Genomic DNA, 23,078 nt, shown 5'->3' on the forward strand with positions numbered 1-23,078 from the left:
ACTCTGCAGCATCGCGTGGACATCGGGGGCGGTACCTCTGGATTGGCAGACCGGGGTGGTGGTCCCTCTCTTTAAGAAGGGGGACCGGAGGGTGTGTTCCAACTATCGTGGGATCACACTCCTCAGCCTTCCCGGTAAGGTTTATTCAGGTGTACTGGAGAGGAGGCTTCGCCGGATAGTCGAACCTCGGATTCAGGAGGAACAGTGTGGTTTTCGTCCTGGTCGTGGAACTGTGGACCAGCTCTATACTCTCGGCAGGGTTCTTGAGGGTGCATGGGAGTTTGCCCAACCAGTCTACATGTGCTTTGTGGACTTGGAGAAGGCATTCGACCGTGTCCCTCGGGAAGTCCTGTGGGGAGTGCTCAGAGAGTATGGGGTATCGGAATGTCTTATTGTGGCAGTCCGCTCCCTGTATGATCAGTGTCAGAGCTTGGTCCGCATTGCTGGCAGTAAGTCGGACACGTTTCCAGTGAAGGTTGGACTCCGCCAAGGCTGTCCTTTGTCACCGATTCTGTTCATAACTTTTATGGACAGAATTTCTAGGCGCAGTCAAGGCGTTGAGGGGTTCCGGTTTGGTGGCCACGGGATTAGGTCTCTGCTTTTTGCCGATGATGTAGTCCTGATGGCTTCATCTGGCCGGGATCTTCAGCTCTCACTGGATCGGTTCGCAGCCGAGTGTGAAGCGACCGGAATGAGAATCAGCACCTCCAAGTCCGAGTCCATGGTTCTCGCCCGGAAAAGGGTGGAGTGCCATCTCCGGGTTGGGGAGGAGACCCTGCCCCAAGTGGAGGAGTTCAAGTACCTAGGAGTCTTGTTCACGAGTGGGGGAAGAGTGGATCGTGAGATCGACAGGCGGATCGGTGCGGCGTCTTCAGTAATGCGGACGTTGTATCGATCCGTTGTGGTGAAGAAGCTCTCAATTTACCGGTCGATCTACGTTCCCATCCTCACCTATGGTCATGAGCTTTGGGTCATGACCGAAAGGATAAGATCACGGGTACAAGCGGCCGAAATGAGTTTCCTCCGCCGGGTGGCGGGGCTCTCCCTTAGAGATAGGGTGAGAAGCTCTGCCATCCGGGAGGAGCTCAACGTAAAGCCGCTGCTCCTCCACATCGAGAGGAGCCAGATGAGGTGGTTCGGGCATCTGGTCAGGATGCCACCCGAACGCCTCCCTAGGGATGTGTTTAGGGCACGTCCAGCTGGTAGGAGGCCACGGGGAAGACCCAGGACACGTTGGAAAGACTATGTCTCCCGGCTGGCCTGGGAACGCCTCGGGATCCCCCGGGAAGAGCTAGACGAAGTGGCTGGAGATAGGGAAGTCCGGGCTTCCCTGCTTAGGCTGCTGCCCCCGCGACCCGACCTCGGATAAGCGGAAGATGATGGATGGATGGATGGACTATCTATCTATCTATCTATGGTGAACGCTAGTGGAGAAATGGTGCAATCTGACATTATGCCTACTTCCAGATGCTGCCAGGCAGTTATACTAGCATGTGTTGTTACGCAGAACTGGAGATCCTGGAAGTAGGTTTTTACCAGCCGTGTGACACTCTCTGGGACTTGAAATAACTTGGAAGATGTCCAATTGGAGCTCGTGAGGCACTAACCCGTAAGCATTTGCAAGGTCTAGGAAGACCACGTGCAGGTTGCTTTTATGTCCTGGCCATTTGTACCTGGTGCCAAATGACATTTGCATGTTCCAGACATCCTGACAAGCCGCTTATCACTGACTTCTGCACCAAGGTGTCAACAAAGTTGTTCTTCAGCAGGAATGTTGATTGTCTCTGTGTCACAATCTTGAAAAAAGTTTTTCCTTCCACAGAAAACTGATTTGGCGGAATTGCATGGTATCGAGGAGTTCTCTTCTTTGGGAATCCAGATCCCTCCTGCCCATGCCACTTTCATTAACTTCCAGAGGTATTTTAGGACATTAGGGGCATTCTTATAGAGCCTATATCGGATGCCGTTGGACCCTGGGGCAAATGCTGTTCTAGGCCCTTTTTTAGTTCTCTAAACTTCGGTCCATGTCGGACCGTTGTGTCGATCTGGTGCTCAGCAGATTGAAATGATGGCATGTTTTTTGGGATGATAACTGGTAACTGCCTCTGTTATCTGAGTAGGTCATTCTCAGGTACTCCTCTTGTTCCCTTACACGTACTTTAAGAGTTCCATGTTTTTTTTGACAAAGAGATTTTGCTGAACTTGTAGGGATCTTTATAGAAGGCAGTACTCGTTCGCTTTTTCTTTTTTTGTTGCCTCCGCAGATATTTTGCTCTTTCCAAAGTTGCAAGGCGTTGTCTGATGTTACTCTGCAGAGCCTCGAATCCTTTCCTTTCTTTTTCCCCGGCCTTCTTCCACTGCTTTCTCAGACTTCTTCTTGCTTTCACAAGCCTCTGACTCTCCCGCTGTCTCCTGGACTTAAGTTGGGCTGATGGTTCCTTTTGTGTTCTTTGGTTGCTGCTTTGTACTCCAAATCTCTCTGCTCAATAATTGTAGATGATGTCCCCTATCTTTTCAAGTTTCCTTTTAACATTTAGTTTTTAGACCTTCAAGAACACATACAAGGTATGTGTTGGTGGATTCCCACTCCTTTCTCTGGCATGATTTTTTAGGCCACAAGATATGAGTCTGTCATCCCTCTATATTTTTTTCTGCTGTGAACTGTAACTGGGTGGGAGTTGGACTGTTGTCGGTCGAGATAACTGTGCCGGATTGAGCTCTGTCTGGGGTTCTGTTACCCTTTGGACTGTGGGGAATATTCTTAATCGGGCTTCACTCAACTGATATGCACTACCTCTGAGGAAGTACCAGTGAATGCGAGGCCCCCTAGTCTATTCCGTTCCAGTCTTCGTTATGTGCAATCTACCAATGAGTTATCTTGCGCCCCCGCTCTCACAGACTCAGAGGGTGTTTTTCTTCTTGACCTTTTCGTAGCAATTGTAGGGTGGATCCAAGTAACTGTAGTGCCAGGATCCTGCCGACATGAGCACGTCCCTCATGCTAGCCCCGATGGGGTCTATTCCCTCCTCCCAGCGGTCTCTTCAAGCTGTCATATAGTAGACTTAATGTGTAGTTGCAATTCTAAGACGTTAAATGGCAATAGTGTATAGACTATATAGCTGGTTGTAGCCCTTGCCATTAAGTTGAATAGCCCAGTCTTTTCTTTTGTTGCTCCCTACAAAGGGTTTAAATGTAAGCGTTGAATTTATTACACAACAGCTGTTTGATTCTAACGTGCATGTGACTTGTTGTTTGGATTACCACATTTGTTGGTGTTGAAATTGCTATGTAAAATCGTTAATGCTAATTTATAGCATGTATATGGCAAACCTAGAGTGAATTAGAATTTTGAAGAGTGGACGCCTACTGTACATTTGAGCGCCTTTTTTTTTAGCTTTGTTGGGTTGAAAAATTGTAACATTACCTAGAGACTGAGTGCTTGGCTGGTTGTTTCCCGGCCAAGTGTTTAAGCCGTGCCGAGCTTGCAACCGGATGTGAAGTAATGTGCAACATAAGTATCAAAATAAGGTAGTGTTTGATTTTACGTCAAATGGTGCCTGGTAGTACAGACAGACTTCAGTCAGTACCTACAGTATAAAAGTACCAAATTTGGTACCCATTCCAACTCTCCCCATTCCTCCTTCCTCTCCACTCATCGCCGTCTTTGCCAAAAAGTGTCTTCAGTGAAGGTAACAGTAATGTTCAGTATTCATATATCCATTTAATTCGTCACTTATATGTATTTCACATTGTTAAACTATAATAGTTATCTATAGAATGAGTCTTGTGGTCATACTTTTGGGGGACTAGAACAAATTAATTGGACTTACATTATTTCTTATGGAAAAGATTGCTTTAATATTCTTGTGCTTTGGAACATATCAATAACAAAAGGTAAAACTGTAGCTCTACTTGGAAAAAATATGAGACGAAGGATAAACATTAAAATACTTTTTTAGTATTTTTAATAAGGACGAAAAATGTTAATGAGTAATCAGAAGCTAATTAAATCTCATAATGTCTGTGTATCTTGGTTCTTGGAACTGCTGACTTTTGGTTAGGACTTGCATATATATATATATATATATATATATATATGTATATATATATATATATATATATATATAGCAACAATTTGACCCTCATTGTTGTTGCGTCATTCAAGGATCAAATAAATGTGTCTGTCTTAGGAGATAACTTCACTGCTCATCTTTGTCCAGAGGTTTTTGGCTGTAAAAAGCTACTAAATCTTTTTTTCGCACTTAAGCTTATAAATCCTCACACCCTCAAAATTTATTTTGTTGCTGCAGGAGGACAACGAGGACCTCAAGTGCCAGATGGCCTTGATCAAAGAAGAGGCCATACTTATGAGGAGAAAGACGGCCACCATCGACAAAGAGAAGGACCGCCTAGAGCAGGAGCTGCAAAAGTACCGCTCTTTCTATGGCGAACTAGACAGCACCCATCCCAAAGGCGAGGCCGGGGGTCCTCCCTCAACACGCGAATCAGAGCTGAAGTTACGACTCCGCCTGGTGGAGGAGGAGGCCAACATCTTGGGGAGGAAAATTGTAGAACTGGAGGTGAGAGAGCAACACTGTAAGTTTGTCAGTGAGTACAAGTTGTGAGATTGTCAAGACTTTCTTCCTCAGGTGGAGAACCGAGGCCTGAGATCTGAGCTCGATGACCTCCGCGGTGAGGGCGAAGGGGAAGGAAGCTCCGGAGGCGGCGCATTGGGAGGCTCCGGCACGGGGCGAGGGCTCGGGGACGACCTGACAGAGCTCAGGCAACAGCTACAGCTGGTAGAGGATGAGGCGGAGCTCTTGAGGAGGAACCTTGCAGACGCAGAGGAGCGGAACCAGAGGGTGACAGCCGACCTGAACAAGCTGAGGTTCAAAGCCGGCACCCATGAAGGCGGGGCCAGGCACGGAGGAGTAGGAGTCTCGGGAGGAACTGGGAACGAAGGAGTGAAGGCAGAGGCCTTGCAGGAGGAGCTAAAGGCGGCCAGGCTTCAGATTAACGACCTAAGTGGCAAGGTAGAAAAAGTTTGGTGTCAATTGAACATCAGGGATGGTCGATATGGCCTAAAATGTATTATTTATGGTGGTGTGGGCAGGGGGGGGTGGAAACCCTGGTAAATATGAACGGAATACAATGATTTTCAAATCATTTTCAACTCATATTCAGTTGAATATGCTAACAAAGACAACATATTTGATGTTCAAACTGATAAACATTTTTTTTTTTTGCAAATAATCATTAACTTTAGAATTTGATGCCAGCAACATGTGACAAAGATGTTGGGAAAGGTGGCAATAAATACTGATAAAGTTGAGGAATTCTCATCAAACATTTATTGGGAACATCCAGGCTAATTGGGAACAGGTGGGTGCCATGATTGGGTATAAAAGCAGCTTCCGTGAAATGCTCAGTCATTCACAAACAAGGATTGGGAAACGATCACCACTTTGTGAACAAATGTGTGAGCAAATTGTCAACAGTTTAAAAACAACATTTCTCAACGGGCTACTGCAAGGAATTTAGGAATTTCACTATCTATGGTCCGTAATACCATCAAAAGGTTCAGAGAATCTGGAGAAATCATTGCACGTAAGCGATGACAAAACGGACCTTCGTTCCCTCAGGCGGTACTGCACCAAAAGGAGACATCAGTGTGTAAAGGATATCACCACATGGGCTCAGGAACACTTCAGAAAAAACACTGTCAGTAGCTACAGTTTGTCGCTACATCTGTAAGTGCAAGTTAAAACTCTACTATGCAAAGCCAAAGCGATTTATGAATGATACCCAGAAACGCTGTCGGCTTCGCTGGGCCCGAGCTCAGCTAAGATGGACTGATGCAAAGTGGAAAAGTGTTCTGTGGTCTGACGAGTCCACATTTCAAATTGTTTTTTGGAAACGGTGAACGTTGTGTCTTCTGGACCAAAGAGGAAAAGAAGCATCAGGACTGTTTTAGGTGCAAAGTTGAAAAGCCAGCATCTGTGATGGTATGGGGTTGCATTATTGCACAAGGCATGGGTAACTTACACATGTGTGAAGGCACCATTAATGCTGAAAGGTACATAGAGCTTTTGGAGCAACATATGTTGCCATCCAAGCAAAGTTATCATGGACGCCCTTGCTTATTTCAGCAAGACAATGCCGGGTCATGTGTTACAACAGCGTGGCTTCATAGTAAAAGAGTGCGGGTACTAGACTGGCTAGCCTGTAGTCCAGACATGTCTCCCATTGAGAATGTGTGGCGCATTATGAGGCCTAAAATACCACAACGGAGACCCCGGACTGTTGAACAACTTTAGCTGTACATAAAACAAGAATGGGAAAGAATTCCACCTGAAAAGCTTCAAAAATATCTCTCCTCAGTTCGCAAAGGTTTATTGAGTGTTGTTAAAAGAAAAGGTGATGAAACACAGTGGTGAACATCCCCTTTCCCAACTACTTTGGCATGTGTTGCAGCCATGAAATTCTAAGTTAATTATTTGCAAAAAAAAAAAAGTTTCTGAGTTTGAACATCAAATATCTTGTATTTGTAGTGCATTCAATTGAAATATGGGTTGTAAAGGATTTGCAAATCATTGTATTCCGTTTATATTTACATTTAACACATATTCCCAACTCATATGGAAACGGGGTTTGTATATGTATGTGTGTGTGTGTGTGTGTGTGTGTGTGTATTATTTGGAATATAAATGACAATAGAACCGTTTCAAAATAGGTTACAAAGGCTCCTAATTTGGCTGTTAATGCATGCAGCAACATATTTTGCATAATTTCCAGTTCTGTTATTTCCTCAAAAGTAATATTAATCTACTTGCCAATTTATCTTGGTTCCATGTACACTTCTGTTCAAAAGTAATAACTTATTCTGCTGTTATTTCAACACTTTACATTACTGTTTTAGTAATATTACACATTTGAGTATCCAATACTGAGTAGCTACAGGAGCAGAATTCTAGCAGTCATCATACCAATGCTGATCTTTGAATTTTTTGAAGATCATTGAATGAGAACATTTTTTATCACAGTTATAATCAGACATAAACACAGGATGGTAGTGTGACAATATTAAAATATTAAAAGGATTTCCTTATTCCCTTTTATTGTATCGAACAGTTTTGTGCAAAATAACGTTATAAAAAAATAACTAACAAATAACTAAACATAACCAAAAACTACTGGCTCTGATTTAAATACTTAGTTTTTTGTTATTGAAGCCCTCCTGTGTCCAGGGACTTATTTCCTAAGTTTATAAACAATAAAAAAAATGACAAAGTCTATTTTGTGATAATAAAATATATTGACTTAAGCACTGTAGTATTGACCAAATACTAATACTATACTTGGTATTGTTATTGTCGATAATGTGTATCGATCCACCCACCTTTGTTTACCTTCAAGAGCTTTTGCTTAGCATAGTTTATTTTATCCTCCTGCTGTGTGTTCTGTCGAAACAGGGACGATGATTAGTGACTTGCGCTCTGCCCCTCCTACTTATAGCACACACACATATGTAGGACTTGGAGGGATTGTCCTGTCTGGAGGTACGAGAATGCCTCTATGAGGCTCTAGTCCTTCTGACTTGTCCCCTGCTCGTCCATCCCTCAATTTTAACTGCATGTTAGAGACTTAGGGCTTAGGGACCCACTCTGGCCTTATGTACCCCAATTTTAATCTCATTAATAGTCCCCACCTGCATACATATCTTCCTCAAGCTACAGTACACACATCAATAGGGACTGGAGGACTGTAATGGCTGACCTCATTTTAAGTACAGAGTAGACACTCTGAGGGCCTTATACAGTCCCACAACACATGCATGGGTTAGAGTTTGGTGCGGCACTGCGATATAGTGGCCTGTTATTCCCTCGCTGAGGGTGTGAGTTTTTTTTTTTAATTTAATTTATTTTTGATTATTTTTTATAGGTAGATTGGGCGGTCATTTGTCTTCACCTACGGTTTGTGTGGTGTCGCGCAGGTTTCGCTTCTTGTTGGGCGGGGTCTTTTCCTCCTTGTGCTGTGGGGTCTGTGTCGGTGGCTTGATGTGGGGGCAGCGCAGCCCTCTTGTTTGGTGTGGGTGCTTTGTCTCTGTTGTTTGGGCGGTGTGTTTGTGAGCTGAGCGGAAGCCGAAGGCAGGGCACTTGGCGGTCTGATCCTCGGCTACATAAGCTAGCTCTTGGGACGTGGAACGTCACCTCGCTGGGGGGAAAGGAGCCTGAGCTAGTGCGCGAGGTAGAGAAGTTCCGGCTGGATATAGTCGGACTCACCTCGACGCACAGCAAGGGCTCTGGAACCAGTTCTCTCGAGAGGGGCTGGACTCTCTTCCACACTGGCATTGCACGCAGTAAAAGGCGATGAGCTGGGGTAGCAATTATTGTTCCCCCCCGGCTCAAAGCCTGTACGTTGGAGTTCAACCCAGTGGACGAGAGGGTAGCTTCCCTCCGCCTTCGGGTGGGGGGACGGGTCCTGACTGTTGTTTGTGCTTACGCACCAAACAGCAGTTCAGAGTACCCACTCTTTTTAGATACACTCGAGGGAGTACTGGAAAGTGCCCCCCCGGGTGATTCCCTTGTCCTACTGGGGGATTTCAACGCTCATGTTGGCAACGACAGTGAAACTTGGAGAGGCGTGATTGGGAAGAATGGCCGCCTGGATCTGAACCCGAGTGGTGTTTTGTTATTGGACTTTTGTGCTCGTCACAGATTGTCCATGTTCAAACATAAGGGTGTCCATATGTGCACTTGGCACCAGGACACCCTAGGCCGCAGTTCCTTGATCGACTTTGTAGTTGTGTCATCGGATTTGTGGCCTCATGTTTTGAACACTCAGGTGAAGAGAGGGGCGGAGCTTTCTACCGATCACCACCTGGTGGTGAGTTGGCTGCGATGGTGGGGGAGGATGCCGGACAGACCTGGCAGGCCCAAACGCATTGTAAGGGTCTGCTGGGAACGTCTGGCAGAGTCTCCTGTCAGAGAGAGTTTCAATTCCCACCTACGGAAGAACTTTGAACATTTCACGAGAGAGGTGCTGGACATTGAGTCCGAGTGGACCATGTTCCGCACCTCTATTGTCGAGGCCGCTGATTGGAGCTGTGGCCGCAAGGTAGTTGGTGCCTGTCGTGGCGGTAATCCTAGAACCCGTTGGTGGACACCGGCGGTGAGGGATGCCGTCAAGCTGAAGGAGTTCTATCGGGTTCTTTTGGCTCATAGGACTCCGGAGGAGGTGGACGGGTACCGACAGGCCAAGCGGTGTGCAGCTTCAGCGGTTCCGGAGGCAAAAATCGGACATGGGAGGAGTTCGGGGAAGCCATGGAAAACGACTTCCGGACGGCTTCGAAGCGATTCTGGACCTACATCCGTTGCCTTAGGAAAGGGATGCAGTGCACTGTCAACACCGTGTATGGTGCGGATGGTGTTCTGCTGACCTCGACTGCGGATGTTGTGTATCAGTGGAAGAAATACTTCAAAGACTTCCTCAATCCCACCATCACGTCTTCCTATGAGGAAGCAGTGCCTGGGGAATCTGTGGTGGGCTCTCCTATTTCTGGGGCTGAGTTTGCCGAGGTAGTTAAAAAGCTCCTCGGTGGCAAGGCCCCAGGGATGGATGAGATCCGCCCAGAGTTCCTTAAGGCTCTGGATGCTGTGGGGCTGTCTTGGTTGACAAGACTGCAGCATCGCGTGGACATCGGGGGCGGTACCTCTGCATTGGCAGACCGGGGTGGTGGTTCCTCTCTTTAAGAAGGGGAACCGGAGGGTGTGTTCCAAATATTGTGGGATCACACTCCTCAGCCTTCCCGGTAAGGTCTATTCAGGTGTACTGGTGAGGAGGCTACGCCGGATAGTCGAACCTCGGATTCAGGAGGAACAGTGTGGTTTTCGTCCTGGTCGTAGAACTGTGGACTAGCTCTATACTCTTGGCAGGGTCCTTGAGGGTGCATGGGAGTTTGCCCAACCAGTTTACATGTGCTTTGTGGACTTGGAGAAGGCATTCGACCGTGTCCCCTCGGGAAGTCCTGTGGGTAGTGCTCAGAGAGTATGTGGTATCGGACTGTCTGATTGTGGCGATTTGCTCCCTGTACGATCAGTGTCAGAGCTTGGTCTGCATTGCGGGCAGTAAGTCGGACACGTTTCCAGTGAGAGTTGGACTCCGCCAAGGCTGTCCTTTGTCACCGATTCTGTTTATAACTTTTATAGACAGAATTTCTAGGCGCAGTCAAGGCGTTGAGGGGTTCAGGTTTGGTGGCCGCAGGATTAGGTCTCTGCTATTTGCAGATGATGTGGTCCTAATGGCTTCATCTGGCCGTGATCTTCAGCTCTCACTGGATCGGTTCGCAGCTGAGTGTGAAGCGACCAGGATGACAATCAGCGCCTCCAAGTCAGAGTCCATGGTTCTTGCCCAGAAAAGGGTGGAGTGCCATCTCCGAGTTGGGAAGGAGACCCTTCCTTAAGTGGAGGAGTTCAAGTACCTAGGAATCTTGTTCACAAGTGAGGGAAGAGTGGATCGCGAGATTGACAGGCCGATCGGTGCGGCGTCTTCAGTAATGCGGATGCTGTATCGATCCATTGTGGTGAAGAAGGAGCTGAGCCGGAAGGCAAAGCTCTCAATTTACCGGTCGATCTACGTTCCTATCCTCACCTATGGTCATGAGCTTTGGGTCATGACCGAAAGGACAAGATCACGGGTACCAGCGGCCGAAAAGAGTTTCCTCCGCCGGGTGGCGGGGCTCTCCCTTAGAGATAGGGTGAGAAGCTCTGCCATCCGGGAGGAGCTCAAAGTAAAGCCGCTGCTCCTCCACATCGAGAGGAGCCAGATGAGGTGGTTCGGGCATCTGGTCAGGATGCCACCCGAACGCCTCCCTAGGGAGGTGTTTAGGGCACGTCTAACCGGTAGGAGGCCACCGGGAAGACCCAGGACACGTTGGGAAGACTATGTCTCCCGCCCGGCTGGCCTGGGAACGTCACGGGATCCCCGGTAAGAGTTGGACGAAGTGGCTGGGGAGAGGGAAGTCTAGGCTTCCCTGCTTAGGCTGCTGCCCCCGCGACCCAACCTCGGATAAGCGGAAGAAGATGGATGGATGGTGTGTTTGTGCAGGTTTGGAAAGGGGGAGTAGAGTCTTTTACTGGGGGAGGTGATGATGTCTCGTTTGCGTGTTAGCGTTTTGGGCTGCATGGCAAGCTCGCGCTGGCTGGTCTCCATGGTCCTGTTGGCGTGTGGTTGTCGGTCGCGGTTTTTCGGTCGCTTTGATTTGACTGAGGGGTGCTGGTTGTCAGGGGTATTGCAGCCGTTGTTTCTGCAGCCGTTGTTTCTGCTGCCGTTTGTCTGTGTTGTAGGCGCCCGTTGCTGCTTGGTCCGGTGCAGGGTGGCGGCCTCTTTTGTGGCTTGTGGCAGCGCGAGCACGTGGAGGTTGTCAGGGCTGGCAAATTTGCTGGCTTCATTCTCGTTTGTCATGTTGTTTAGCTTTATCAGGTGTCGGCCCGGGCCTGCCCTCGCGCTCTGCTGCGCCGTTCTTTATGCCAGGTGTCGTGCCGTCGTCTGGGTGCGGGTTTGTCGAGTATTTGCTCTAAAAGGGGTGCGGGGTGAACGGCCAGTCTTGTGGGGGTGAAGTGATCGGCTGGTTCTGGGTGGACAGTTGGTTTTGGGGCTGGATCCTTGCCCCGCCGGCCTGTGTATGGATTAGATTATTTATTCATATATATATATATATATATATATATATATATATATATAAGGGAGTAAGTGTGTGTGTGTGTGTAATTATTATTGTTATATATACACTGGGGCAAAAAAGTATTTAGTCAGCCACCGATTGTGCAAGTTCTCCCACTTAAAATGATGCCAGAGGTCTGTAATTTTCATCATTGGTACACTTCAACTGTGAGAGACAGAATGTGAAAAAATCCAGGAATTCACATTGTAGGAAATTTTAAGAATTCATTTGTAAATTATGGTGGAAAATAAGTATTTGGTCAACCATTCAAAGCTCTCACTGATGGAAGGAGGTTTTGGCTCAAAATCTCACGATACATGGCCCCATTCATTCTTTCCTTAACACAGATCAATCGTCCTGTCCCCTTAGCAGAAAAACAGCCCCAAAGCATGATGTTTCCACCCCCATGCTTCACAGTAGGTTTGGTGTTCTTTGGATGTAAAATCAGCATTCTTCTTCCTCCAAACACAAGTTGAGTTTATACCAAAAAGTTATATTTTGGTTTCATCTGACCACATGACATTCTCCCAATCCTCTGCTGTATCATCCATGTATCCATTTTGTCAGTGTATCTGTGATCTCCTCTTTTTTTTTTTCCCTTGTTTTTTCCCCCCTCTTCTTTCAGGGGGAGGATCCGCCTTGGCAGTAATGAATGTTCCATCTCCATCGTCGGGTCCCTGCAGGTGTCATGGGTACTGGGCGGTCCTGCAGTAGCCAACTTGGGTGGGACGGCCCAGGGTGGGCCCTGCCGTGCTTTTCTGGGGTGTTTGGGCTCATGGGGGCCCGGTTGCTGGTGGGGTGGGAGCGGTCTTCCCGTCTGGCTGCGGGGAGTCTTGGGGCAGGGCGTCACGTCTTTCTGCCCTCGTGGGGTGTGGTCTATGGCAGGCTTGGGGGCTGGCTGTCCTTTTCTTCTCCTGTCGCTGGCAGGCCTGGCTAAGTAGGGCCAATGGTCCCTTGTTCCCTGGGCACCGCACCTGCTGTTTTGGGTTGGGATCTCTGGGTGGCTGGGGCCATACTTTGGCTCTCGCACACACTTGGAGACAAATACATTGTACATACAAATGCACATACATTCTCACATACACACAATTATTCATACATATAAACACACATACGCATATTCATTCATTAATACATACTTGTACACATTAGTACTTACACACATACTGTACATAGGTACATACACTCCCACATACCTACACACTCACTGTCCATACATCCACACGCACATTCACTGTACAGACATACATATACACATATGCATACATACAGCCATGAATATAAATAATCATGTTTCATCAAACATATATTAACGTTGTTCCCCTAGGGTAAACTGGGTAACACACGGTACACTGACAAAGCTTAACCTATTGTTACTATAACAATCTACGAGGTTAATACAGTTAGCTTCTCTTTCTTTTCCTCCACTTATCTGCTGTCTTTTGTAAGTCAAGTTATCATTACATATACAGTATGTATTGTTGCCTTTGAAACAACTATTGTTGATAGCAGAGGCTATTTCTTGTTGGAATTTTATTGCTCCATTTGTAGTGTAATAATGCTTACTTTTAATATAAATGCTAACATTAACATGGCATCAACCTCATAAGTGTTCCATATATTGTACTATGTTAGATAGGGAAAAACAGGTAAACACAGGTAGAGTGTGTTTAAGCACCCCTGACTGGTCACATTAGTGCATGATGACATTTTTTTATTAGCATTACGCAATTCTAAAAAAATCTGATAACCTTTTCCGTCCCTTCAGGTAATGCAGCTGCAGTACGAGAACCGCGTGCTCCTCTCCAACATGCAACGCTACGACTTGGCTTCCCACCTTTCCCTGCGGCCCAGCCCAAGGGACAGCGATGCCGAGAGCGACGCCGGCGGCACAAGCGGTCGGCGCGAGAGTGACGAAGACTCCACGTCGTCTCGCCTGCTTCCTCCTCACCGCAAACGCGAGGGCCCAGTCGGCGGAGAGAGCGACTCAGACGAGGTCAGGAACATTAATGGCAGCAGCCGTTGCTTAACCCCGACCAGGGGCCTCCTCACGCCCTCTGGACCAGAGGGCGCTGCCTCCTCCCCGTTATCCCGCTTCCTTCCTGGCGGGCGGGGCAGCCTACACAACAGGCAGCAAATGATTGACATCCGAGTGGAAGCGGAGAGGCTTGTTCGGACCATCGACCGCCTCATCGCTGACACGGCGGCCATCATATCAGAGGCAAGGGTCTACGTCTCCAGCAGCGACCTCGTGCTAGCATGGGAAGGCGGCGCAGAGGATGATGGCAGCCGTATTAGGGAGCATGAGCTGCTGTATCGCATCAACGCCCAGATGAAAGCCTTCCGGAATGAACTGCAGGCCTTCATAGACAAACTGGAGGTTCCCAGGCTGGAGGGCCGGGAGAGCGAGGAGTCGCTGTCGGTGAGAAATCAAAAACATCTATTATTAATCTTAAAATTGGTTTTGTGCTAACTCTTTCTCCCTTCACTTGCAACACCATGTTCCTCACATTCCCAGATGTTCCAACCTATCATTCTGCTCATCCTCATACTTGTGTTGTTCTCCTCCCTATCGTACGCCACCATTTTTAAACTAGTCTTTCTTTTTACCCTCTTCTTTGTTCTGTGATTGGACACCCCTTCTCCTTTTCCTCTTCACCATGTACAATAATCCCTTCTTGGTTCTTTTCTGTTGATTTGACTGTTTTTTTTTTTTTTTACCTCGCCCCCTCACTGCATTTTTTGTTGCCAAGGCTACCAAAAGCACAGGGGCAGCCCAAGCTGGCGTCCTCGGTATCCTTTACACGTTCCAGCCTGGAATCAGTCCCAAGACAAGGTGAGTTTGTCGTTGTGTTCCAAAATGTCTGTCCTAAAGGCCTACTGAAATTAGATTTTCTTATTTAAACGGGGATAGCAGGTCCATTCTATGTGTCATATTTGATCATTTCGCGATATTGCCATATTTTTGCTGAAAGGATTCGGACCGAGAAAGCGACGATTTCCCTATTAATTTGAGCGAGGATGAAAGATTTGTGAATGAGGAAAGTGAGAGTGAAGGACTAGAGAAAAAAAAAAGACTACACAGTCGGAGCGATTCAGATGTTATTAGATGAATTTACTAGGATAATTATGGAAAATCCCTTATCTGCTTATTGTGTTACTAGTGTTTTAGTGAGATAATATGGTGGTACCTGTACAACCTTAGGGTCAGTCCCGCACCTTTCTTCAGCACCAGTCTACGGGTGGTGGCGATGCCCATCTTTGCCCTTCGCAAGAGACACTCTTCGAAACACGATCTTTCGAAATGATCGCTCCATAATACACTGTACTTTGTGTGTGTGGTCCAATCCAACGGTGTTCTCTTGACCGCTCTGTTCCTTTTTAAAGCTTCACCGTCATCTTTCGGGAATGTAAACAATGAAACACCGGCTGTGTTTGTGTTGCTAAAGGCGGCCGCTATACACCGCTTCCCACCTACAGTTTTCTTCTTTGACGTCTCCATTATTCATTGAACAAATTGCAAAAGATTCAGCAACATAGATGTCCATAATATTGTGAAATTATGCGATGACAAGAGACTACTTATAGCTGTGAACGGTGCCGGAACAAAATGTCCTCTACAATGCGGGACGTCACGCACACACGTCATCATACCACAACGTTTTAGCATGATGCTTCCACTCGAAATTTAAAATTGCAATTTAGTAAACTAAACTGGCCGTATTGGCATGTGTTGCAATGTTAACATTTAATCATTGCTATATAAACTATCAGACTGCGTGGTCGGTAGTAGTGGTTTTCAGTAGGCCTTTAATAATAATAATAATCCATCCAATCATCCATTTTCTACCGCTTATTCCTTTTGGGGTTGCGGGGGGCGCTGGTGCCTGTCTCAGCTACAATCGGGCGGAACGCGGTGTACACCCTGGACAAGTTGCCACCTCATCGCAGAATTATAATAATCATTGCTGTTTAAAGTTACTGTACTAAATATATTTAATTAAGCTTAGCAGTTGTTGGCACTAAAGCCGGCGGTTATAACAGCATCTGAGATATCAGCGTGGGACAAATATATTGTAATTCTATACAATCTATATTTATTGCCATTTTCCACTGCCGGGTACTGCTTCAGTTGAGGATGAACAAGTTTACCACTTCAGTAAAACTCCAAAAACCAAGCCGTATTGGAAAGAGAGATGCTAATAAGTGTTTCCTGTATTTTCCCATTCAGGGAAATACATTTTATTCAAAAGGAGACTGTGGACAGCAGGGAAACTGGAGTGCAGTGTTCGGAAAGAAGGCACAGCAACACTGCAAAGCTCAGCGTTAGCTTGTGTGTTTTTCCATTTTCTACCGCTTATTCCCTTTCGGGGTCGCGGGGGGCGCTGGCGCCTATCTCAGCTACAATCGGGCGGAAGGCGGGGTACACCCTGGACAAGTGTTTATTTTGTTAATTTCCTGCCGAATATCCAGAAATCAATAACCAGCACTGCTTGGAACCCTGGCTGAGCAGGTACTAGATTGTACTGCTTTTACCAGTGGAAAAGCAAGCCAAGTAAGTACTACGCAGTGGAAAGGGGAAAAAAATTATTCGCTCGGTGTAAACCTCACTCTTTCTGATGTTTTTTATAAATATGTAGTTGAATGCAGGGCTGCAGCTATCGATTATTTTAGTACTCGTTTAATCTATCGATTAGTATGTTTGATTAATCGGATAAAATATGCTTTAAAGCCTCAATGCGTACTTAAGGTAAAATAATTGATATAATAATAGTTGAATTTTTCTGCTTGCCTTCATTCTTCTTTTATGAATGTACATGACTAACATTTTAATTGCACATCTAACGTGTGTGCATTAATTGAAAAAATAAAAATAAAACACCTCTCTGCTATTTGCCGCCAAACAGTCCACAGCTGCATGTGCACTATGTTGCAGCGGCCGTGCAAAAACTATGTCTGTGTCAAAGGGGACTGAATATGCAAAATCAGCTTTTCTTACTTACTGTATTGGTACCGTTTTTTCTGTATTTAGGATTTGCACAAGTCCTGAGATATTCATAAAACAATCTTGCCTTCCTTCATACTTATCCCAAGTGGGAGGTTTGGAATTGGCACAATTTGTGAAATCTTTTCCCATTGGTGACGTTAGCAGATATCTCCATACATAGTAAAGTTTTACCCAAAAAGCTTTGTATGAGTCCACCACTGTAGAGTAACTCTGTAGTCAATAAGCTCCTTTTTTCCCCTCTATCCTCTTGTTGCAGGGCAGACTGGCTCATACATGCACATGCATCCTCCGCTGTTGCCATGTCTAATAAAAATAGGGTATAGTTTGAACTTATATCTGTCAGTACAATAGTTATGGAAGTGCTAAAATGTAGAACATGGATGAAGGACAAAAAGACAGTCAAAGTGGAGGCACGTAAATAAGACCGCCCACAAAACGGCACATCCTGAAGAGACGGTCAGAAAGTGGCTTGAAGATGGTCCGTAAAACATAATCTATGCAAAATGTTAACCAAAGAACCATCTTTAAATTGTTTGTAGACCGCAATGAATTGTTTGAATGCAGAAAAAAAATCATAAAATATCCCAATTAAAGTTTCAGGCACTGCATGGATTAAATTTCTATTAGGTATGCTCATTAATTGATTCATCCAAGCAACAGAATCGAAAATAGTTTTTTTTTCTTACAAAATAATAGATTAATCATGCCAGCCCTGGTTAGATGAAACCAACATATTGGATACAGCTGTACACGTCACTGCAAACCACAATAACAATTAACTCAGGGTTCAACAAATAAGTGTGTAATTTTCCTGTTGCTTCATTTCACCATCATACCAATTATGATTAAGATCTGACCCTGTGAGGTCCAGTTTATATTTTTGTGGCCAATTATCAGCTATACCAACAATGTTTGTCATTGTGCCTCGCCCACATCCTACCGTATGTCGTAGCCTAGGGGTCCTCCATTATTTTTGTCTAAGGGCCATCATTTTTTAGGCAGACACTGTAAAGGTCAGTCTAGTTTAAATAAATAAATGTAATCATAATATATCACTGAAAGTAATACAGGTACAGTGAAGCATCATTGCCTGTTGAGCTATTCAGCCACCCAGTGTGTATCTCCTCCATTAATGAGATGTAAATATGTCTGGGTTCAATATTTGGGTCATGTTCTGCAGGCTACTGTTATGATCCACTGCCCGGATCATGTCTGTTTTGTTTTTGACTCCCTCAGTTCCTGTTTCCAGCACCCCTGGGGTTGTGTTTTAGTTGCCATGACTGCAGATTGTTTTCACCTGCATCTGGTTAGTGTTCGGGATGCTGCTCTTGGACACTAATCAGACAGCTACTTATTCTGGCTTTCCCTTTTGCTTCATGTTTGTGAGCCATGCTTTTGATTCTTGATTCCTTTGCCAAGTTTTGCCTCAGCTCCCTGTGCAGTCTGCACGCTTGCTTTGTTTGTTTGTTCCTGCCTGATTTATGAGAATAAATCACTGTCTTACCTGCACCTTGCCTCCGGAGTTTCCCTCTGCATCCTTGAAGAACGACCCACGCATAAACATGCGACCCAAACACGTAACAGCCACATGAAAGGCTTGTGAGACGGATTTGGGCGTAAGCTAAAATGCTTCTCAATTTGTCATCACCCATCTTTTTAGTATCCTGGTTATTAAATGTATCTCATTTGATAAAAGTCCCGAGGATGAGTTCTTCAAAATATGTGTCACGACCTGAACAGGACTCTGGACACAGATGCAGGATTTTGAAAACAAATATATATTCCAAACAAGGGAAAGGGTCCAAAAAAGGGAGAAACTTAACAGGCTATCAAAAGCCGAGCTTACCTAACCTCTAAACTAACAAAATCTAATTGAACTCAAAACGCTCCAGCTGCAGAGGGAAAAAGTGTGCAAAGAGAACAATATGCAAAATATAACAAAAGGCGCTCCAAGGGAGGCAATGCTAAACAACTAATCTTACCTGACAAAAAGGGTACAAAAAACATGGCAATGGCTGTGGACATGGAACGCTGGAGGTTCGCACAAAAGATACAAAAACACTCTGGCACAGGACAGAATGAAGACGAGCCACTCATACCCATTGAGGGTGGGTGACATGTGGACACAATCAGGCAATCAGGAGAGACATCAGACCAGTGAAACAGGAGGAAGGGCAAGTGATCTGAAACGAGAGGGAGAGTTAACCTTTCAAAATAAAAACAGGAAATGACAAGACAACATGAAACCAGACGAAACCCAGACAGGACTTCACTCAGGTGTCACAATATGAGCCCTGGTTTTAGCCAAAAACGGTCGACTTATTGTTTATTTGCGAACATGCGTTCTTGAGACTTTTTTGTCTGTCCTGTCATGAACTCGACCAAATTGATGATTAAAAGTGATGGCATGGGCCAAATTTGAAAAACAAATCCTTAAGTGGCGCTATGAGTGAATTTGGTGCCTTCCTGATCAGGACTCTTAAAATATAAATACATTTACTCCTCCTGATGGTCTTGCAAACTTCGGTGGGTTTCCGTGCATGTTAAGGCCTACAGTGTTACGCTTGGGTGGCATGGTCATGCACGGATCGTTTCCCCACGATGCAGACGAAACTCCAGAGGCAGCGTGCATGTAGGAAGATGATTTATTTTCTATAAATCAGTCAAGAATACAAGAATAAACAGAAAAGCATGTTGATAGCATGGAAAGCTATGGCAAAGCTTAGCACAGGAACATGAATCAAGAATCACAGGAATAACCCAACATAACTTGTTGCGTGCAAAGAAAAAAAGCCAGATCGAGTGTGGCGAGAGGCAGGAATAAATAGCTCTTTGATTAGTGCCCGGGAGCAGGTGAGCGTCCTGAACAAGGTGAAAATAATCAGCAGCCATGGCAACTGGGAAAACAGACCAAGGGGTGCTGAAACAGAACTAAGGGAGTCTTAAACTAAAACAAAACATGATCCGGGCAACAGATCCTCACATACAGAAATGCAAGAAAAAACACTGATAAATCCTTCTGCTTTATGAGTTATACTTGGTTGGTTAGTAAGGTTGGTATATCGTAGAGTTTAGCCAGCTGCTCGCCCAAAGTCACCTGTGATAGAATCCAGCTAACTCCTGACCCTAATGAGGACAAGAGGGAAAGAAAATGGATGAATGTGTTCCAAATCATTTTTCCCACAAGAAAAAAATGTAAATTAATCTGTTCCAGCCACCAAACAATGTTAATACAAAACCCTATTTAACAGGGAATAATACTTGGTTCACAAACAATAAACATGTAAAATGCATATGAATTCAATTTAAACAGAGCTTCACATTTACCTTTAATGAAGAGTATTGTTGGTGATGAGGGCTTTGCATTGCTATACTACTCAGGCCCTGAATCTATTGTCAAATTAATACCTAATAACATGATTTGAACTTGATGGCTATAAGAAGTGGAGGCGAGGACCCTACATGACCTCAATGTCCCGATTTAACACTGCTTGTTAATACTCTCGGGCTTCAGAGGAGCTCACGGCCGCCCTCAGATCTTACTCGCTGTTCAAAAACACATTACATACCGTCCCCGCTGTCAACGCCTTAAGGTAAAGCGGTAACGTTTTTAAATCCCTCCCTTTAACTCTTTGAGGGTGCAGCGTTGTCATTTGTAATAGCGGAGCGTGACAGGTGGAGGAATGGTGGCGGTGATCCGGAGGCTTCCAACATGAGGAGTAATTCCGATGCCTCGGAGTTGAGGAATTAGCAAATGAGGGGGGCTCAGGCAGACGAACAGTAGCAACTGTCCTCCGCGGGGTCGTGTTACAAGAGGATGTGAGATGACATTCCGCGCACGTCTGTAGTGTTAAAGATCCTGGAAATCTGCTTTGAGTTATACTTGGTTGGTTAGTAAGGTTGGTATATCGTAGAGTTTAGCCAGCTGCTCGCCCAAAGTCACCTGTGATAGAATCCAGCTAACTCCTGACCCTAATGAGGACAAGAGGGAAAGAAAATGGATGAATGTGTTCCAAATCATTTTTCCCACAAGAAAAAAATTTAAATTAATCTGTTCCAGACACCAAACAATGTTAATACAAAACCCTATTTAACAGGGAATAATACTTGGTTCACAAACAATAAACATGTAAAATGCATATGAATTCAATTTAAACAGAGCTTCACATTTACCTTTAATGAAGACTCTTGTTGGTGATGAGGGAGAAGAACGGGGGAGGCAGGGCAATGAACGCCACCTCCAAATTCAAGTGTTTCTCACCTTCTTTATCAAAGTGCTGGCAATCATGTTCTCTCCAAAAATGCTCACAGCTTTGTTTACATCAACTGATGCAATTACACGCATGTTTGAAACAGCTTTACAGCACAACACGTCACACTGTCGTGACTAGACATACTGTCTGTTGCTTTTGATTAGACTATTACAGCAGAACTAGGCAAATTAAGGCCCGTGGAGCCGCATGTGGACCATTTAGCTTTTCAATCTGGCCTGCCGAACATTCCCAAATAATGTTTTTAGATCTTTAAAGATGGAAACTGTAGCTGCCATTATGATGTGCAGTGATGTTTTCAAATTATCGTAAGTCTTGAAGTATACAAAGTATTTCAATGGTTGGAATCTGCGCTTTTGCATGATACACTAGTTACTATGGTAATCTAATTAGTTACTATGGTAATCTAATTCACAGCAGCTCAGACGAGGCACCAAGTGCAGTGTGAATGAGGTGTATTTTCCACAGAGATTTTCCAGAGCGGCCAGCCTGAAATGCGGGTGTCAGGGAGAGACGCGGATGGAGATTTTTACAACAAAGTTCTAAAGCTTAGTGATGTATCAGATATATCAGATCGTAGGTGGGTTTTCTTTAGCCTTCATATTTCGCTGTGTTTGTTGCCTTTTTGTTGCGTTTCATTTGAGTGTGAAATATGTCAATCGAGAGGGGGTGTGACGTTCATATGTTGTCAATATGCAGTGTTTTATTGTTCATAGTTAATATTGTAAATCCATCCATCCATCCATTCATCTTCTTCCGCTTATCTGAGGTCGGGTCGCGGGGGCAGCAGCCTAAGCAGGAAAACCCAGACGTCCCTCTCCCCAGCCACTTGGTCCAGCTCTTCCCGGGGGATCCCCAGGCGTTTCCAGGCCAGCCGGGAGACATAGTCTTCCCAACGTGTCTGGATCTTCCCCGTGGCCTCCTTGGATGTGCCCTAGGCATTCGGGTGGCATCCTAACCAGATGCCCGAACCACTTCATATGGCTCCTCTCGATGTGGAGGAGCAGCGGCTTTACTTTGAGTTCCTCCCGGATGACAGAGATTCTCCCCCTATCCCTAAGGGAGAGCCCCGCCACACGGCGGTGGAAACTCATTTCGGCCGCTTGTACCCGTGATCTTATCCTTTCGGTCATGACCCAAAGCTCATGACAATAGGTGAGGATGGGAACGTAGATCGACCGGTAAATTGAGAGCGTTGCCTTCCGGCTCAGCTCTTTCTTCACCACAACGGATCGGTACAACGTACAACCCTATTGTAAATCCCACGTTCTTTATTTTCATGGACATTCTAGGTGTCTCATTCAGTAAAAAAAAAAAATTCCATTCAATTTTTTAAGGCGATCTGTCATAACGTTTTTAGCATTCAATCAGACATTATTGAGATGTTTTGTATTAGTGTTCCAAAAAATGCATATACCGGCCCCTAGACAAAAAATGTTCTCTAAATTTGGCCCCCTGAGTCAAAATAATTGCTGATGCCTGTATTACTGTATGCTACAACTTTGTCTGGCTCTATGGTGTTATTTTGCCATTAAAAAGAAGAGTGACTGACACGAGCATGTACTTAATCGTACTAACACAGAGTAAGTGTATGAAAACCCAGAGGCATTTTAGTACCGCTGTATTTGATCCTTTTTATGACATTTGTGGCGCCCTCTATGGGTTGGGTTCAAAATTATTTTTAGGACATGCTATATAATACAGTACAGGCAAAAGTTTGGACACACCTCCTCATTCAATGGATTTTCTTTATTTTCAGGACTATTTACATTGTAGATCGTCACTAAAGGCATCACAACTATGACTGAACACATGTGGAGTTATGTACTTAACAAAAAAAGGTGAAATAACAGAAAACATGTTGTATATTCTAGTTCAGTGGTTCTTAACCTGGGTTCGATTGAACCCTACGAGTTCGGTGAGTCGGACTCGGGGGTTCGACGGAGCCTCTGCTGCAGAGGTCAAGACACACCCAACTCATTGTAAATATAAAAAACTTCTCCCTATCCGCATATTATGGATACCCCCAAACTAGGGCTGGGCGATATTGGCTTTTATTAATATCGCGGTATTTTTT

General features: G+C 45.3%; 1 protein-coding gene and 1 long non-coding RNA gene across 5 annotated transcripts in view; one reads left to right on the forward strand and one right to left on the reverse strand.

Moving 5' to 3' along the window:
- LOC133553037 (protein SOGA3-like) overlaps positions 1 to 23,078 on the forward strand; it is a 43,715-nt gene that overhangs the window by 11,544 nt on the left and 9,093 nt on the right. The window contains exons 5-9 of one of the 4 annotated variants that reach the window (XM_061900779.1): positions 4,311 to 4,580; positions 4,650 to 5,033; positions 13,491 to 14,144; positions 14,476 to 14,558; positions 21,771 to 23,078. The exon at positions 21,771 to 23,078 is cut by the window's right edge and continues 1,244 nt beyond it. In XM_061900779.1, coding sequence (XP_061756763.1) covers positions 4,311 to 4,580; positions 4,650 to 5,033; positions 13,491 to 14,144; positions 14,476 to 14,558; positions 21,771 to 21,888 — 1,509 coding nt within the window. In that variant the 3' untranslated portion in view covers positions 21,889 to 23,078. Of the gene's footprint in view, positions 1 to 4,310; positions 4,581 to 4,649; positions 5,034 to 13,490; positions 14,145 to 14,240; positions 14,559 to 21,770 lie in introns of all 4 variants that reach the window. The other 3 variants (XM_061900781.1, XM_061900782.1, XM_061900780.1) reach the window with 3 other exon arrangements.
- Positions 11,805 to 23,078, reverse strand: part of LOC133553038 (uncharacterized) — a 17,640-nt gene continuing 6,366 nt past the window's right edge. Inside the window, exons 2-3 of the long non-coding RNA XR_009806825.1 lie at positions 18,713 to 18,913; positions 11,805 to 14,138 (exon numbers count right to left, since the gene is read on the reverse strand). This is a non-coding gene — a long non-coding RNA (uncharacterized LOC133553038). The remainder of the gene's footprint in view (positions 14,139 to 18,712; positions 18,914 to 23,078) is intronic.

Source organism: Nerophis ophidion, linkage group LG05, assembly GCF_033978795.1.
Source record: "Nerophis ophidion isolate RoL-2023_Sa linkage group LG05, RoL_Noph_v1.0, whole genome shotgun sequence".
In the NCBI taxonomy this organism is placed as follows: domain Eukaryota; kingdom Metazoa; phylum Chordata; class Actinopteri; order Syngnathiformes; family Syngnathidae; genus Nerophis; species Nerophis ophidion.